General features: G+C 42.2%; 1 protein-coding gene across 3 annotated transcripts in view; it reads left to right on the forward strand.

The window, feature by feature from the left end:
* LOC119737097 (E3 ubiquitin-protein ligase TRAF7-like) overlaps positions 1–14,993 on the forward strand; it is a 103,788-nt gene that overhangs the window by 12,134 nt on the left and 76,661 nt on the right. Inside the window, exons 1-3 of one of the 3 annotated variants that reach the window (XM_038211188.1) lie at positions 3,752–4,416; positions 8,201–8,276; positions 13,356–13,446. In XM_038211188.1, coding sequence (XP_038067116.1) covers positions 4,310–4,416; positions 8,201–8,276; positions 13,356–13,446 — 274 coding nt within the window. In that variant the 5' untranslated portion in view covers positions 3,752–4,309. Of the gene's footprint in view, positions 1–3,751; positions 4,417–8,200; positions 8,277–13,355; positions 13,447–14,993 lie in introns of those variants that run through there. The other 2 variants (XM_038211189.1, XM_038211190.1) reach the window with 2 other exon arrangements.

Raw genomic sequence — 14,993 nt, forward strand, 5'->3', positions numbered from 1 at the left:
AGAAACTCAAAATTTGGCCATTTAAATTGTTGTATCTCCAAAGGGCAAACATTTATGAGCCTGATTCAAACGCCATTGATTTTGTTGTGTAATTTGCTTTCAGTGATACAAAACTTGAGATTTTTTTTCTTTAAAAAATAAAATTCCCTGGACTTCCTACAAGAGGAAACCCATTGCAAAATGCGTAAGCCAGGCACTCCAAAACTCAGTGAATTCAACTAAAAAGATGTTAAAACTCCAACATAATCTTAGCCTTGTTTTAGTGATTTATATTTTATTACGTGTTTTGATAGCTGGCCTTGGCCTCGGCCTTGGCCTCGGAGGTGGTGGCCTCGGCCTTGGCCTTGGCCTCGCGGTTGTGGCCTCGGCCTTGGCCTTGGAGGTTGTGGCCTCGGCCTTGGCCTCGGAGGTTGTGGCCTCGACTACAACACTGTATGTCACATACCCGATGGAGCCTGTTGGATTGAGCAGTTAACCCCTCATGCATAATGTTGGATTCAGCAGGCAACTGAACCGCATTATAACACCATGTTGGACTCCGTTGGATTCAGCAGACAACTGAAAATGAGGCACAGTGGATTGAACAGGAAAGTCCGGTTGGACTCTGTTGGGTTTTGCAGGGTAGTCCTGAAGAAGTACTAGGGGGTTAGGGTTAATGTGCAGGGGGTTATGGATGCAAATCAACCACCAGTCAACGAGTGGTCCTCAATTGCACTTGTTCCCTGTTGCAGGCTGTTAAGCACTCTCTGCACTTGTGCCCGGTGTCCATTATGGTGAAATCCTAAAGGAAAAACCAAACCGTTACCGGTACTTCGTAAATACTGGGCGTGAAAGCAACCACAAATTATGCAAATTTGTGAATTCGTGGCAAGTATTCATGATTCAAATTTCGCAGCCAATGTTTCCTGTCGTCAAATTCGCATTGTGTTTGCAAGTATAAACCCAGCCTGTCAACCTGAGATCATTTTATTTGCGTCCACTTCTATTACGAATTAAAGCGTGTGAGATTCAAGGTTAAGGAGAGTTGTGAAGAGAGTGTTACGGAGCATGCACCCTACAGTTGACTTAATGTACTTTTCTTTTCCTGAGTGCCTGACATGAGGCATGTTAGGGGGACGGCAGAGAGGAAACATTACTAGGCCCTACTTATGTTTGATGGTAATTGCTAACGAAATGAGGAAAAGGAACAAATTGGTGTGATCCATCATTTCAAACTGTCTGTACAAATCATCAGTACAGTGCGATTATGACAGATTGAAATCAGATACAACTTGAGTTCAATTGTTGCCAGATGGGCAGTCCACATTTCGCAGTTTTTCGGGCTTTGACGGGGCGCGGTCTTAACCGTTTCTGACGTATATATCCGTGTTATCTTAAGGTGGGTGTAGGGTTACAGAATTGAACTTTGTTCAAGTCTGTTGTTCCTGATTGATTTGCAGCATCAGCGGCGCAAAATAGGACGGTCCCAAATTTGAGTCTATTAGCACCCTGCCAATCTTTGTTATCACAGACAGCAGATTCCAAAGTAAGAATAGTCAGCGTTGAAAAAGAAAAAAAAAAGGAAAGTCGCTCCTGCATAATTTCTATAGACACTTTCTAGTAACTGTAGATAGCACTGCAGACCAGCCTGCGCTCCCTAGTTGGTTTGCATATATATGCATAATACTACACTATAGAAAGTGTAGTCGTGTGACTAGTTTTTTTAAGTGCACAAACACAAGCCAGTATCTTAGCCTTAGAGAACCCAACTGAGTAAAGACACATGGTTGAAATTACACTCATGTCTTTCTTCAGAGTAGGAGGCTTTGTCTTTGTTTTTCTGCATGATTCAATTTTTTTTAGCGGCCAAAGGTGGGGATTTTGGCCCAAAACCCCTGCTATCCTGGCTATAGATTCACCACATACACTCAACCCAAAAAGAAAGTCCCCCCCTTAATACTTTTTTTTGTCTCAAAAACTACTGGGCACATCTTGCTCAAATAGCGACTAATCAGTAGAGAAAGTCCTTAGCAAACCAGCCTCACACTTTGTTTGGCCCAAAACAGTGATAATGTGCACAAAATTATGCAATTTATGACAAATGGTACTGAAAAAAAGTTGCATTATTTGTTATAAATTGCATAAATTCATGCACATTATCATTGCTTTGGGCCAAATAAAGAGTATGGCCGGATTGCTAAGGAATTTCTGTACTGATTAGTCGTTATTTGAGCGAGAGGTGCTCAGTAGTTTTTGAGCCAAACAAAAAAGTATTGGAAGGGGGGACTTTCATTTTTGGTTGAGTGTAGTTATAAGTGAGAAAAAAAGTGAAATATTTGGTCGTCACATACAAAAACATGGGCACTGTATGCTCAGGTCAGTGCTTTTTGAAGGCTTCCTCCCCCCCCCCCCGAAAAAAAACCCAAAACTCGGAAACGTACTCTGCTGGAACTTGGACCCACAACCTCCTCCTTACAAGTGCAGATACTTTTTTTTTTACGTATAAGTCAAACTATTAAGTGTTGTGGCTGGAATCATACCGGTACATGTACCTTGACTGCTACATGTATAGTACATGTTCATGTATGCAGTAGGGTACTAAGAAACCTCTGTCATGTCTATGCGAAGGTACTTGTATTAGTTTTTGGTGGGAAGGAGGGGGGGGGGTGGCAATGAGATGGAAGCTAGATGCTAAGTGCAATAACAAAATCATGTCCCAGTCTTTTCAGTTCTTTTGAATTTCAACTATTGCCAAATCACAACCTTTTTTTAACCACAAGTCCTTTCATTAGTTCATGTAAGTCACAATTCCTTTCACAAGTCCAGTCACAAGTAACAGGGTGTGAACAATAACAAAGGAACGTCTCTGTTACAATTTTGCATACATGTAGATTGAGACTGGAGGACTTGTGATGGACTTAATTGTGGGGACTTGTGAGGACTTGTGATGGACTCGACTACAATGTATGACACTTTGTGTGGTCTGCTCATTACAGAGCTGTTAGCCATTAAAATATCTTGCCACCTTTCTAGCAAGGAGAATCCAAGACCTTCTTGACCCTTTTGGAGGAAAAAATAAAGTCAAATTTAACCAAGCTCTGTTGTACAGGTGCTTGACAAAGTCCATATTTATGACTAAACATTTTCCCCGCTCCGCTATGTCTTTTGAGAGTGAGAGAGAAAAAGGCCAAAAAAAACCCCGAGTTGGCTGAAAATAGCATCCTCCCCTCTGAAATTTGGACCACATGTTTGTTTAAGTCGATTAATCAGTTTCTTAAATGTTTGTGACTCGTGAATTGTCGGGCGTCTCTGGGGAACGTCAAAGTTCCACAGTTACATGTAATGTGTAGAGCAGGGCTGGCAACCTGTTGTACTGTGTGGTGGCACTAAGCCATAATGTTTGCAAGAGTTATGTGACTGATGATTAATGTGTGCGCCGTTCTCCTCACCGCACCCATGGGCAAGTTAGTGTAGGTAGTCGCCGTGTACTTTGCAGCCTCTTCCTTGGGTCAAGCGTATACGCAGCCAGAGAGGAAGTGTGCACACTGCAGACACCCCCCCCCCCCTCTCTCTGAGGCTTATGCTGGATGGGAGTAAACGTCGGGGAGTTTGGAGCGACAGACTCGAGGGGCCATCGCTATTAGGTCCATCCTGGGTCAGGAAGACCACAGCTCTGTACTGGAAATCAGACCAGTATCCTGCGAGGAAATTGAACTGTCTACCCGAGTCTTTGAGCAGCTACTGGGCCCCTTTCTCAAGTCACTCAGTGTTCATTGTGTGTTGCCTGCCAGCCTGCTGGGCCCTTTTTCCCCCCTTACCGTCGGCTTGCTTAATTCAGCATCAGGAGATCTCTGCCAAACTCAAGAGAACCCTTGTTTAGAGTCTTCTGACCTCTCTAGGATTGGCCTGTTTGGACGGTCATGTTGTAGTGCCACTTGTGCTCACACACCCCCTCCCCTACTCCGTGTAGTGACCGTGATTCACAGTGGACCATTCGGGACCATTCACAGACCGGCTGTTGTCAAGCTCTGAGGAAGATTGGAAATGATTCATACACCAATCAACTGAGCCGTTACCTTGTGCGACCGGCCGGCCAGTAAGGAGTGAATCGCTACAGCTCCATTTTCCCCACCCCCTCCACATGCTGTTCAATGCTAGGGAGTTACAACTCGCAAGTTCAACCACCGGAGTTTTCATCGACCACATTCAGCGAGAAACCGAAATATTCCTCAGAGGGCGTAAAACTGAATCAGGACTAGTCAGAGAGTGAGAGCAAGCCGGCCTGAGTCGTTGGTGTTCGTAAGTCGTCGCGTGGGCTTCGTGTGACCAGATGCTTCTTGAGTATAGCAGTGGGAGGGTGCATGTACGGAGACTTGCGGGATACTTTGACAGACAGCATCAGGCTGCTAACATGCAGACAAGGCACTGGGGACAATTGTAAGCATAAAATGTCATTTCCTTCATGAGTTCAATACATACATGCATGTGTCACTTCTGGCGATCAATTTTCACAGTTTTGGCAACTGTTCCAAAAGCTGTTTTTAGTTGTAGGCAATAATGCCCGTGCAGGGATTATGTTCCATAGTAAAGATTTAATAGTTTGGAAATTTTGGCCTACCGGTAGTAAGTGTACACATACCTACATTGTACACACTTGTATTGTGGAAACTTTTGTGTGTTTATTTATATTTTTTTGGTTTCAAAAACTTATTGTACAACTGGCATGTGATCCTAAAACTGCAAAACAGGTGGTTGTGTGCAAATTCATGCTATGTTTTATTGGGACCAATTTTTTTTTATACATTGTGGATTGGGGAAAATCAAAGGTACGTGTATACATGTACAACTTGTTCCAAGTTTTCCTAACAAAAGAAATATTCCTAAAATATTCCTGTAATCTTGCCAACGCAACGGTACTTTACAGTGTACATGTACATTGTACATGGCCTACACCGCGTTATGGGGAAGTTTGTTATTGTTAGGCAAATAAGGACCAAGTTATAGGGACTTTCTTCTGTCCCCACAGCGTTTTTGGTCCCCGGAAATACCATACCTTGTACAGACGAGTGTATGTCCCCACAACTACGGAACAAGACTGGGTGAGTTGTCTTACATTCACTATGTGGACATGTGAACAAAAGAGGTCCACATAATGGAGGTTGTGTTGACGTCATGTGGACTAAGCCGTGTCCACATACAGACATAACGTTTCGCCCTCTCTGGAAAACAGGTTTAGAGGCATTTTGGGGTTAGGGTTATCCGTCGAAGAATGAAGAGAAACATTCAAAGAAATTTAAAAAAAAAAAAAAAAAAAAATGGGGGGTTGAAAGAGTTTTCACAGTTTAAGTAAAGTTATTTTATGTACCAAGTATTCTTAACTACAGGAAAACAAAGGAATGTCTACTTAGCGTATGTGAAACAAACGGGTCTGTATTTTATTATTTATTTTTATTTTATTTCTTTTGGTAATGAAACCAAGGACTCCTCAAAAGTACCCTAAGCACTGTAGCTGGAAAGCCTGAAGAACCTGTACACAGAAGACAATGAGAAGAAATTACAGTTTTAGAGGTGGGAGGAAAAGCCCAGAGGAATATTCTGAGGAAAACCCACGGAATCAGGTAGGGACTGAAAACCCAATCCACATATTGGCCCGGGCGGGATTCGAACCCGGGTCACAGCGGTGGAAGGCGAGGAAAGTACCGCTATGCCAACCTGACTCCCCTTGACTGAACTTGCAGGTGTGTGCAATTATGTACAGGTGCATTGTAGTGTTCAGTATAGTTAATTCAGTGAGATATTTGTGCACGACATTGCAGGAGCGTAAGTTGGTCACGAATTAACCGCACTACATGTAGTTGACTAATGGTCCTTGCCTGAACTTGCTCTTAGTTGTGTGACATGTACATGTCCATGTCATGCGTACATGTACATGTCATGCGTACATGTACATGTACGTACACATATTGGTACTGGTATACTGCTTGCAGAGAGTGGACGTCAACTGATTCTCGATTGCCAATCAATTTTGCCTACATGTACTGTAGCTGTTCCATGAAATCAAGGCCTGGGCGTTGTAAGATAATATCACCAATCTTCTGAAACGGAAACTCAAGCTTGCCCTAGAACAGTTCAAGGCGTCATATTTAGAATTTATGTACCCAACGGTTACTAATAGTCCCATTACACATGGGTGCAAATGGGATCTTGAATATTTTCAACGCAAAGTCATTCAATCAATCAGTCAACAGTTGAAATGTAGAGATTTCCTCTGCCAAGTTGCTTGCCTGTCCCAGCAGACCAGCCAGCGTGGCTAGTGCCGTGCTTAGATCTACCCTCTGCCAAACTATGATGGATGCATGTCACAGATCCTGTTTTGATATATTAGTTGGCAGAGAGATAAAACGTATGGATATTATGACTACGTGTATCTTGGGAGATAGAGACATCAACCAGCACTTCCATGTTTATGAATGGAGACCTGTTCACGCACATTTCAGTCGGAAGATTGGTTAACATACCGGGTGCATACAGTACATTCAAAACACATACTGTCCAAACACATACCTGTACCATCATAGTTCATATACGTTTGAGGACTAGGCGTGGTGTTCCTATAATTTATACTTTCTCATCATAGACTAAGCACACACGTACGTTTGAGGACTATCTCAACAAAAGACGTCTGTCTGAGGACAACAATGAATCTCTTGTTCTCTCTTTGTCTTGATATCCTTACACAGTACAATACACACATACTTGTTCATTAGTTGTGGGGACTATAATGAAAACTTTCCCCAAAATGCAGTCACTGCTAAGGCACACATACTGGACCTACATTTTGTACACAATGTAATGTAATGTGACTCGGACTTAACCCAAGTGACTCAAGACTGGGACTTGACCCAAGTGACTCAAGACTCGGACTCGACCCAAGTGACTCAAGACCCGGACTTGGAATCAAGACTCGGACTCGACCCAAGTGACTCAAGACTCGGACTTGACCCAAGTGACTCAAGACTCGGACTCGACCCAAGTGACTCAAGACTCGGACTTGACCTAAGTGACTCAAGACTTGGACTTGAACCAAGTGACTCAAGACTCGGACTTGGAATCAAGACTCGGACTCGACCCAAGTGACTCACGACTCGGACTTGGAATCAAGACTCGGACTCGACCCAAGTGAATCAAGACTCGGACTTGACCCAAGTGACTCAAGACTCGGACTTGACCCAAGTGAATCAAGACTTGGACTTGATCCAAGTGACTCAAGACTCGGACTTGACCCAAGTGAATCAAGACTCAGACTCTGACTCTACTCAAGTGACTCGACTGCAACACTGCTGTATGACAATATATCAGTTTGTCATCAATTGTTATCTTTCACGTACATAGTGGCAGCCACATTTTGGGCTTTACCATTATGATGTACACATCTTTCATACCCGCCCAGTGCCACTTTTTTCCCCTCCAATAGCAGCTGGCAAGAGAACCAAGAAAACTTCAATTGATGCCATTTCCCTTCCCACTTACAGTCATAATTGCATCCGCTGATAAGTCATAAAGAAGAAATTTCAAAGATGGCCGATGTTACAGGCTGTGTTGACATTATCATGCGCGTACTGGTAGGATCCGCCCCTGTAATGTCAAAGTGTATTGGGATTTTGTGTTTTAAAGACACTGCAGAGGTGCTCAAGAGAGAAAACAGATGTAACACATGCACCTGTCCACGCCCTCCGATAAAGTGTTCATCAATTATTATGTGCATGCATGGTGTATCGGTGAATCAGATGTGTGTCTATGTAGAAGATGATTTGGCCCCCAAAAAGTTATCACTTTGTGAACAGTTAGTGACACTAGTACGGTATGTACCACACTCTCCATGCAAACTTGACACGAACATGTCTGCCATACTTGTTTATTCAGGACGTCATCAAATTGGAAAAGGGATATTTTTGTTCAGATACAGTGGGGGATACAATTAAAATCTGAAGGTAAAGCATCACAATTGAGCTCTTACTGACCTGCTCTTCAAAAGGATTTCTAAATGTTGGAAAAAGAACATGAACAACTTTGGGACTGATCAACCTTTCCACAGCTCAGGCCCGCTGGGATTCAAAGCTGTAACACGGAGATGTATTTGTTGTTTTGCAGACTGCTATACTTCATCCAGTCAAAAACATTTAATCCATGATTTCTTTTTCCATTTTTCCAACCTTTGCAGATCTGGCGGAATGGCCTCAGTGACCGAAGTCAGCAGTGATCTGGAGGAGGAAGCATCCATCACAAGTCTCAATGTGGTATGGTTTGATTCTCTTTATAGAGTTCCTCCCTCGTTTATTTGCCATTTTGTTTATTTATTAAAATTTTATCTTGGGTAGCTCAATCAGTAGCTAGTATTCCCTCACATCCCAGCTAAGAAAAGATAAGGTTCAAATGCTAAACCTACAGGGGCCGGGCGACACCCTAGTGTATTTTTTCCAGTATCTTTGCCACGTGATTTTATTTGGCACCATGCAATTTTGTTCAGTATAGGATAACTTCTTGTATTGACACAATTTTCATAAAAGTATTGGTACAAAATTTCAAATTTTGGAAGCAGGGTACCAAAATATCTTTTGGTTTTTTTCATTGAGTGCTGAGTATGAACAGGAAAATACACTCCTTTCAAGACAAAGGCATAAAAATACTTTGTGTGATTTAGCCTAAACCTTGCATACATTTGTATATTTACTGAGTGTGGATATCTCTACTTGTTGAAGAAAATTTGAAGAAAATAAGATATTACATGTCCCAGATTGGTGGGCAGAACCCATCCCTTGGCTGCATGATGGTGAAACCCTGGCTCTTTTAGGTTTAAAGAAGAGCATGTTTGTAGGAAACTTTAGAAAGCCACAATTAATGAGGATTAACTTGACAGACAAGACCTTGTTTGTTTAAATGAATCCCACCTGTCAGGGCCAGACGTTACCTGGAGTTGGCTAATCCACAATTAGGACCCATCCTGTAATAAGATCAGTGTTGTACAGGGCTACTGTCTTGTTCTTGGTCCTAGTGTTTGGAGGTTATACTAGGGTGGGGAGCTGTGGTGTATTTTTGGGGTCAAACGTTCTCCTGTTTGTAAGTAGCCCACTTCCATACGCTGTAATTGTCGTACACGTTTGACCCTGTATTGTCTTGTCTTTTGTCTGCGAGTTGTAATTTCTTTTGACTCCTACATAAAAGTAGAATGGTTGCATGACGCTTTGGACCAGTGGGAGGGTCGTCACCGCGTTATGGGAAAAGTTTTTATTGTTAGGCAAATTAGGACCGAGTTATGGGGACTTTCTGCTGTCCCCACAGTGTCTTCGGTCCCCATAGTACCATGGGACAACTTACAGGTATGTATAGTCCCACAACTACGGATCTTAAGTGTGGTCTTGTGTGGTGTGTCAGACTTTTAAGTTCTTGTGGATAGTTGGTAATGTTGTACATGGACATGTGTATGTATGTACGTTTGAGTTCGGTTCTTGGAATCGTGATGTGTGCTTCTATGATGAGCAGGACTCTGTACTTGAATTGTTTACCCCAGTACTCTGTAACTTCATAAATTTATACATATAAAATTCCTTCTTTCCAGTTTCTCTGTCATTCATTGGTTCATTCATTCATGCTTTTTTTCCTCTTCACACAATACAATATACATGTAATGGACACCATCAAAGAACTTTAGAACATTTTCAAAGATGACATCAGTTGGTTTATATAGCCCAATAATAATTCTTGTGATTACATGGAGTAATATTTTCAGCAAAAATACATTTCAGAAAATGAATCACTTTCACATGTATGGCATGTACATTTTAAATGAACATTAGATTTTGATTTAAAAGGATACATAAATTTATAATATTTAGGTTTTGGTACTATTTTCCCCCTTTTTGTTTCTTTCTGTACTTGTAATTTTTTTTTTTGGAGGGGGATTATGTACATGTATGTTTCCCCCAGAGTTGGAGAATATCACAAAATAAAGGAAAGGGAAGAATTCATAATGTACATATATACATGCTTTGGTCGCACATCCATATGAACATGTGCAATGCATGGTAAACTTTGGCTTCCCTTTTACGGCTGCCAGTTTGTCAGTTTCCAAGGTATCCCGACCAGTCCGATATTGAGAGAGAGACAGAGAGAGGAATGCCCGTATCCTGCGTTCATATTGATAGCTTCCTGTATGTTAAGGCCCAGTGCAACTGTTTGGAAATCAGATTTGTATGCTTCATTGCTGAGTTTATATCTGGCTATCCTGCCTGTGTGGCCACCAACTACTGGGCTTGAAGTATAGGAGCTGTGTCATTGAGAATGGTAATTTGATTTTTGATGCTTGCCTACTCACATACGGTACATGTATGTACTATTCGTAAGATGGAATTTGCATCTTACATGTACATGTATGAATACCGGTAGTTTCATTGCGGTACCCGCTGCTACATGTACATGAGATTTGAACCAGACAACCGATCCCGGCAAGTTTGGTGTTCGAGTGGTAAGATGTCTGCAATAGAAAGCAGGAGGTCGTGGGTTCGAGTCCCACCCGAGTAATTTTTTTTTTCACTTTCACTTGAGGGTATACACACTGAGTACAGCACATGTTTTGCGTTGATGAAGGGCAAAACCTAAATTGAATTTACATACATGTACATAAAAATATGTTACAGCTTTGGGCATACATGACAATGTAAATGCCCTAAACCATTGTAAACAGATAAACTCTAATGACACGTACCGGTCCATGCATGTACCGTACATGTATGTTCCTGTACATGTATATGAACAAAGTATAGGCCTACTTGTACATTGTACATGTACAAAATGTACACATGAAAACATGTATGCACCTTTAATGTTTGACTGATCTTCTACTCAATCATGTTGTGTCAATGACAAACAAGTTAGCAGTACACACAGGATATGGAAACACATGTCTACATGAAATACACCATGCATAAGTATAACTCACAAGCAAATCGTTGCAATGAACATGTACAGTGTAGGTTGAAATATTATTTCAACCATCATGTACCGGTGCATATATAGGTCAGTGAGCAAAGGAAATATATTTCCTTTCCAATTTCTCCAGTCCATCACTTCCAAATGTGCAAGGCAACTTCTTTTCCTTTTTCTTCGTTTTACAAAAATCCACCTTTCCAGCAAAGGGGAAGAGTATCGGAAAGCCCATATAATCCGAGCCAATAGATTTGTGATTCTGGACAGATGGCACCAATCTAATTCCTCCTGGTCCTATCCGTAGGGATCTCGGTCAGCGTATTTTTGCCGTTCCGTAATTGATTGGTGACTCACGCTGTCGTAGATTTGAAGCGGAGTGCACTAACTCAGAGGAGGAAGGTGTGAAGAAGAGGTTCTCTTGCAGTTGGCCCATTCTCAGAATTTGGTATCCCTTTTTTTTCCTGCCCCTATTGCGTCCGACATCTATGATTTTTCAGTTCTCATGCACCCCTTAACCCTAAAGGGGGGGGGGGGGATCATTGAAGTTCATTTCATAATTGCGGTGAAAGCGAAGCGAATTTCATGACATCAGCAGTTGAAGTTTTTGTTGTGACATTCGCCATTACCTTAAAGGGAATGTACAACATTTGCTTTTTCTGCAATTTTCAGAAATAAATGGATTTGGAGGATTAGTATGTTATAGCAAATATTGTTAAAATGACTTGTTTCACGATTTGGGCTTGTAGATGCTGGAAAAACCAAGAAAACCAATCACGTTCTTGTAGTCTGGTTCCCTGACCCCACTTAAGATGAAACAGAGCAATTTATAAACTTTGTGGAATTGTAACGTCAGAGAATCAGTCTAGCAGGCTTGTACCCCTTCACAGGTGTGTAATCAATTGCAAAGAAAACGCGAAATAACTTATTATGAAAAATTATGAGCACTTTTTGAAAAAAGCCAGTTTTCTCCAACGCTGGTCGGACGACCAGCTTTGGAAAAATCCCATTTTTTCTTGAAAATGACAGCACACCAGGAGCCACGATTTTACAGAATATTTTTAGACTGTCATTCCCTAACAATCCAGTAGGTATTTTGTGATAATTTGATCATTTCGTTTTGAGATGTTTGCAAATGTTGTATCTTCCCTTTAACAAATTCGCTTCACACTTGAATAGCAAATTATTACAAAGCACTTACATGTACATGCACGAATGTTACAGGGAGAGGAAAAATGTTACACTTTGGACCCTCAATTTGTAGAATGACCCAAATTAGCAGCTTTTCACCTTGTTTGAATTTGTGGGATCGAAAGGGTGCTAATACAAAGGCAGCCTTGTTTTTTAAATTGTTAAGTGCTGCGAATTTCGACAACGTGTCAATGTGCTTGTGAGTTGAATTGGGACTTTGATGACTTGTGGCAACATGTGGTGGTCTTGTGAGGACATACATGTATGAGGTCTTGTGATGGACTTCCAAGGACTTGTGAGGACTTGTCATGCTTGTGGTGGACTTGTGAGGACTTGTGAGGACTTATGGGGACTTATGAGGACATGAGAGGACATGTGGTAGACTTGTGAGGACTTGTGAGGACTTGTGATGGACTTGTGAAAGACCAACTGTGATGGACTTGTTATGGACCTTTGAGGACATGTGGTGGACTTATGAGGACTTGTGATGGACCTGTGATGGACTTGTGAGGACTTGTGATAGACTGGACTACCAACACTGAGACCCCATTACATGTACCGTAACTTGCTAAATCCATCCTAATGGAACAATCTAGCAATTGCAGAACCTCACCGATGCAGAGAGAGTCGATCCGTCCATTTATCATGTCACTCATGTCTGATGACGGAGTGGTTGCGTGTGAGTAACCTGAGACTGTCGGCAGTGAAAGCTCCGATCAACAAACTGGCCAGAGTGGTCACTGATAGAAACTTGAATTTCTTTGGTCAGATCCTCCTGCGTGTCAAAACGCAAGTGATTAAAACAAAGAGATACAAGTTGTGGTTTTATGCAAATTGTCACTCTGATGAGTAATTCTCAAGTTTAGGCTTACATGGCTTACAACTTTCACATTTAAACCCCCCCCCAAAAAGAAGTACCGAACAATGTATGTATGTATTCACCAGTTTCACCTTCACCTTTTTTTTTCTCTCAGGTATTAACAACTCCTCCATGTTTTCATGTTGTCACTGTTCAGAGGATGTGATTTCTTGACAAAATGATTATCTTTCCTTGTGGAACTTTAACATAAACAAATATGTTCCAAGGACCACATAAAGGCGCTCAACTCCATTTTTATGTCCACTCCATGAAACATTCATGAGGCCATGTTACCCTGGAAGTGACACCAGGATTTATCAAAGATCTTCTGGGTTTTTCTTTTCAGAACCAGAGTGGAAATAGCAGCACCACTCTGTCGACCGCCTCCACGGTTGCACTCAGCGTTGCATTAACTGGATTAAATGTTCCCTCCACTGGTAAGTCATGGGCATGCAGATCGCGTGACTGACATTATCATGCCGAAGTGACACTCCAGTGTCCACTAATATACACCTCAAACGGCACAAATTCGGGCAAGTCCAGGGTAGTGTTTTTTTAGCAGAGTCAGTTTAGCGTGCCCACAAATTAAGCCAATGAAGTTTGTAAAGGTTAAGTCATCGCCGCGTCACAGCTGATTAAAAGTAATTACGTGCATCTGTCTACACTCGCTTCTTTTTCAAGGTCTTTTGAGAGAAAACTTTTGGAAAAAGTAAAAATTAATTGGTTGACTTCTGACTGACGTGTCAGTCAGAAGTCAACTGCCTCCGAATTAATTGGCTTCGTCTGGCGATATCGCATCCACCGGTGGAAGTGGCTAAAGTGACTTCTCATAGACACGTGTGTTATTGCTAGCCGTAGCCAGTTCATTTAGACACAATGTGAATGTGTTTGAAATGGAAACATAATTTAGGTAAAAGAGTTGACTTTTCTTATTGAGAGGGTATGAATGATGCACTGCTGGGGAGTACTTGTACATGTTGTAAAAAGTCAAGTTTACTCTGTATATTGCATGTGCACAAAGGCTGGTCCAGCTTTTGCTTTAGTGGGAGGGGGATGCTGTCGGGGGGGGGGGGGGGGGGGGGAGTTAGCAGATGTGTTCCACTTTTTTCTGCATGATTGTCCTATTTTTTTTGCAGCCCAAAGAGGGAAGGGGGTGTGTTTGACCCCATACCCCCACCCGGAGATCCGCCAATGATGCATGTGCTTGTTTTACATGTACCGGTGCATGTACATGTACCTAATAAACTGTAGACCCACAGCACATGTTGTTCATGTCATATTTTTGATTGATTAAAGAATAGAAGAAACTCAACTACCTAACATAGTACGTTTAAAATATTAACCTGCTGAAAGTTTCAGCTCAGTTACTACACTTTCAAGAACAAAAACTTGAAAACTGTCAATATTTGAGATGGAAATCACTCCCATGAGCTTTGGTTTGGCAGGCAAGTTTCTGTGAAATCACAACTGATCCTGTGGGCCACTCAAGTCACTAAAGAAGGAACAAAGTTGTAACTTAAGGGATGTGGGAACATGCAGAGGATTATGCATCATGTGACTCATCTGTGCGTGTCCGCGGTATTACACACACACAGGCACACCCCCACACAAACGGTCACACACTAACGCTGTCAGTGTGGTGACATCTTTAGTACCCTCACAATTCCCACCGACAGGTTATTAATGTATGCATCCTGTGTACCGAGCAGATGGGGAAATAAGGAAGGGGTCACGTCACCGTTCTCGGGATCACGCTCACAGTAGGCTCGTTCCAGCAATCCGCCCCCCCCCCCCATGGTTTCTCCTTACCCTTACCGGCTGTTAGTGAGCTCTAAATCACCAGCTTGTGCTGGGTACCGAGTGCGTATATGCACAGACTGCCGGTTCATGGCCACAATGTTACCCTGCCCGCTATCGCAGCGTTTGACAAATTCAGTCGAGATGTCTTGCCTGATTTGAAAGACAGGCTGGGGGTCCCTAGCTA

Source organism: Patiria miniata, unplaced genomic scaffold (genome assembly GCF_015706575.1).
Source record: "Patiria miniata isolate m_02_andy unplaced genomic scaffold, ASM1570657v1 HiC_scaffold_3, whole genome shotgun sequence".
Classification (NCBI taxonomy): Eukaryota; Metazoa; Echinodermata; class Asteroidea; order Valvatida; family Asterinidae; genus Patiria; species Patiria miniata.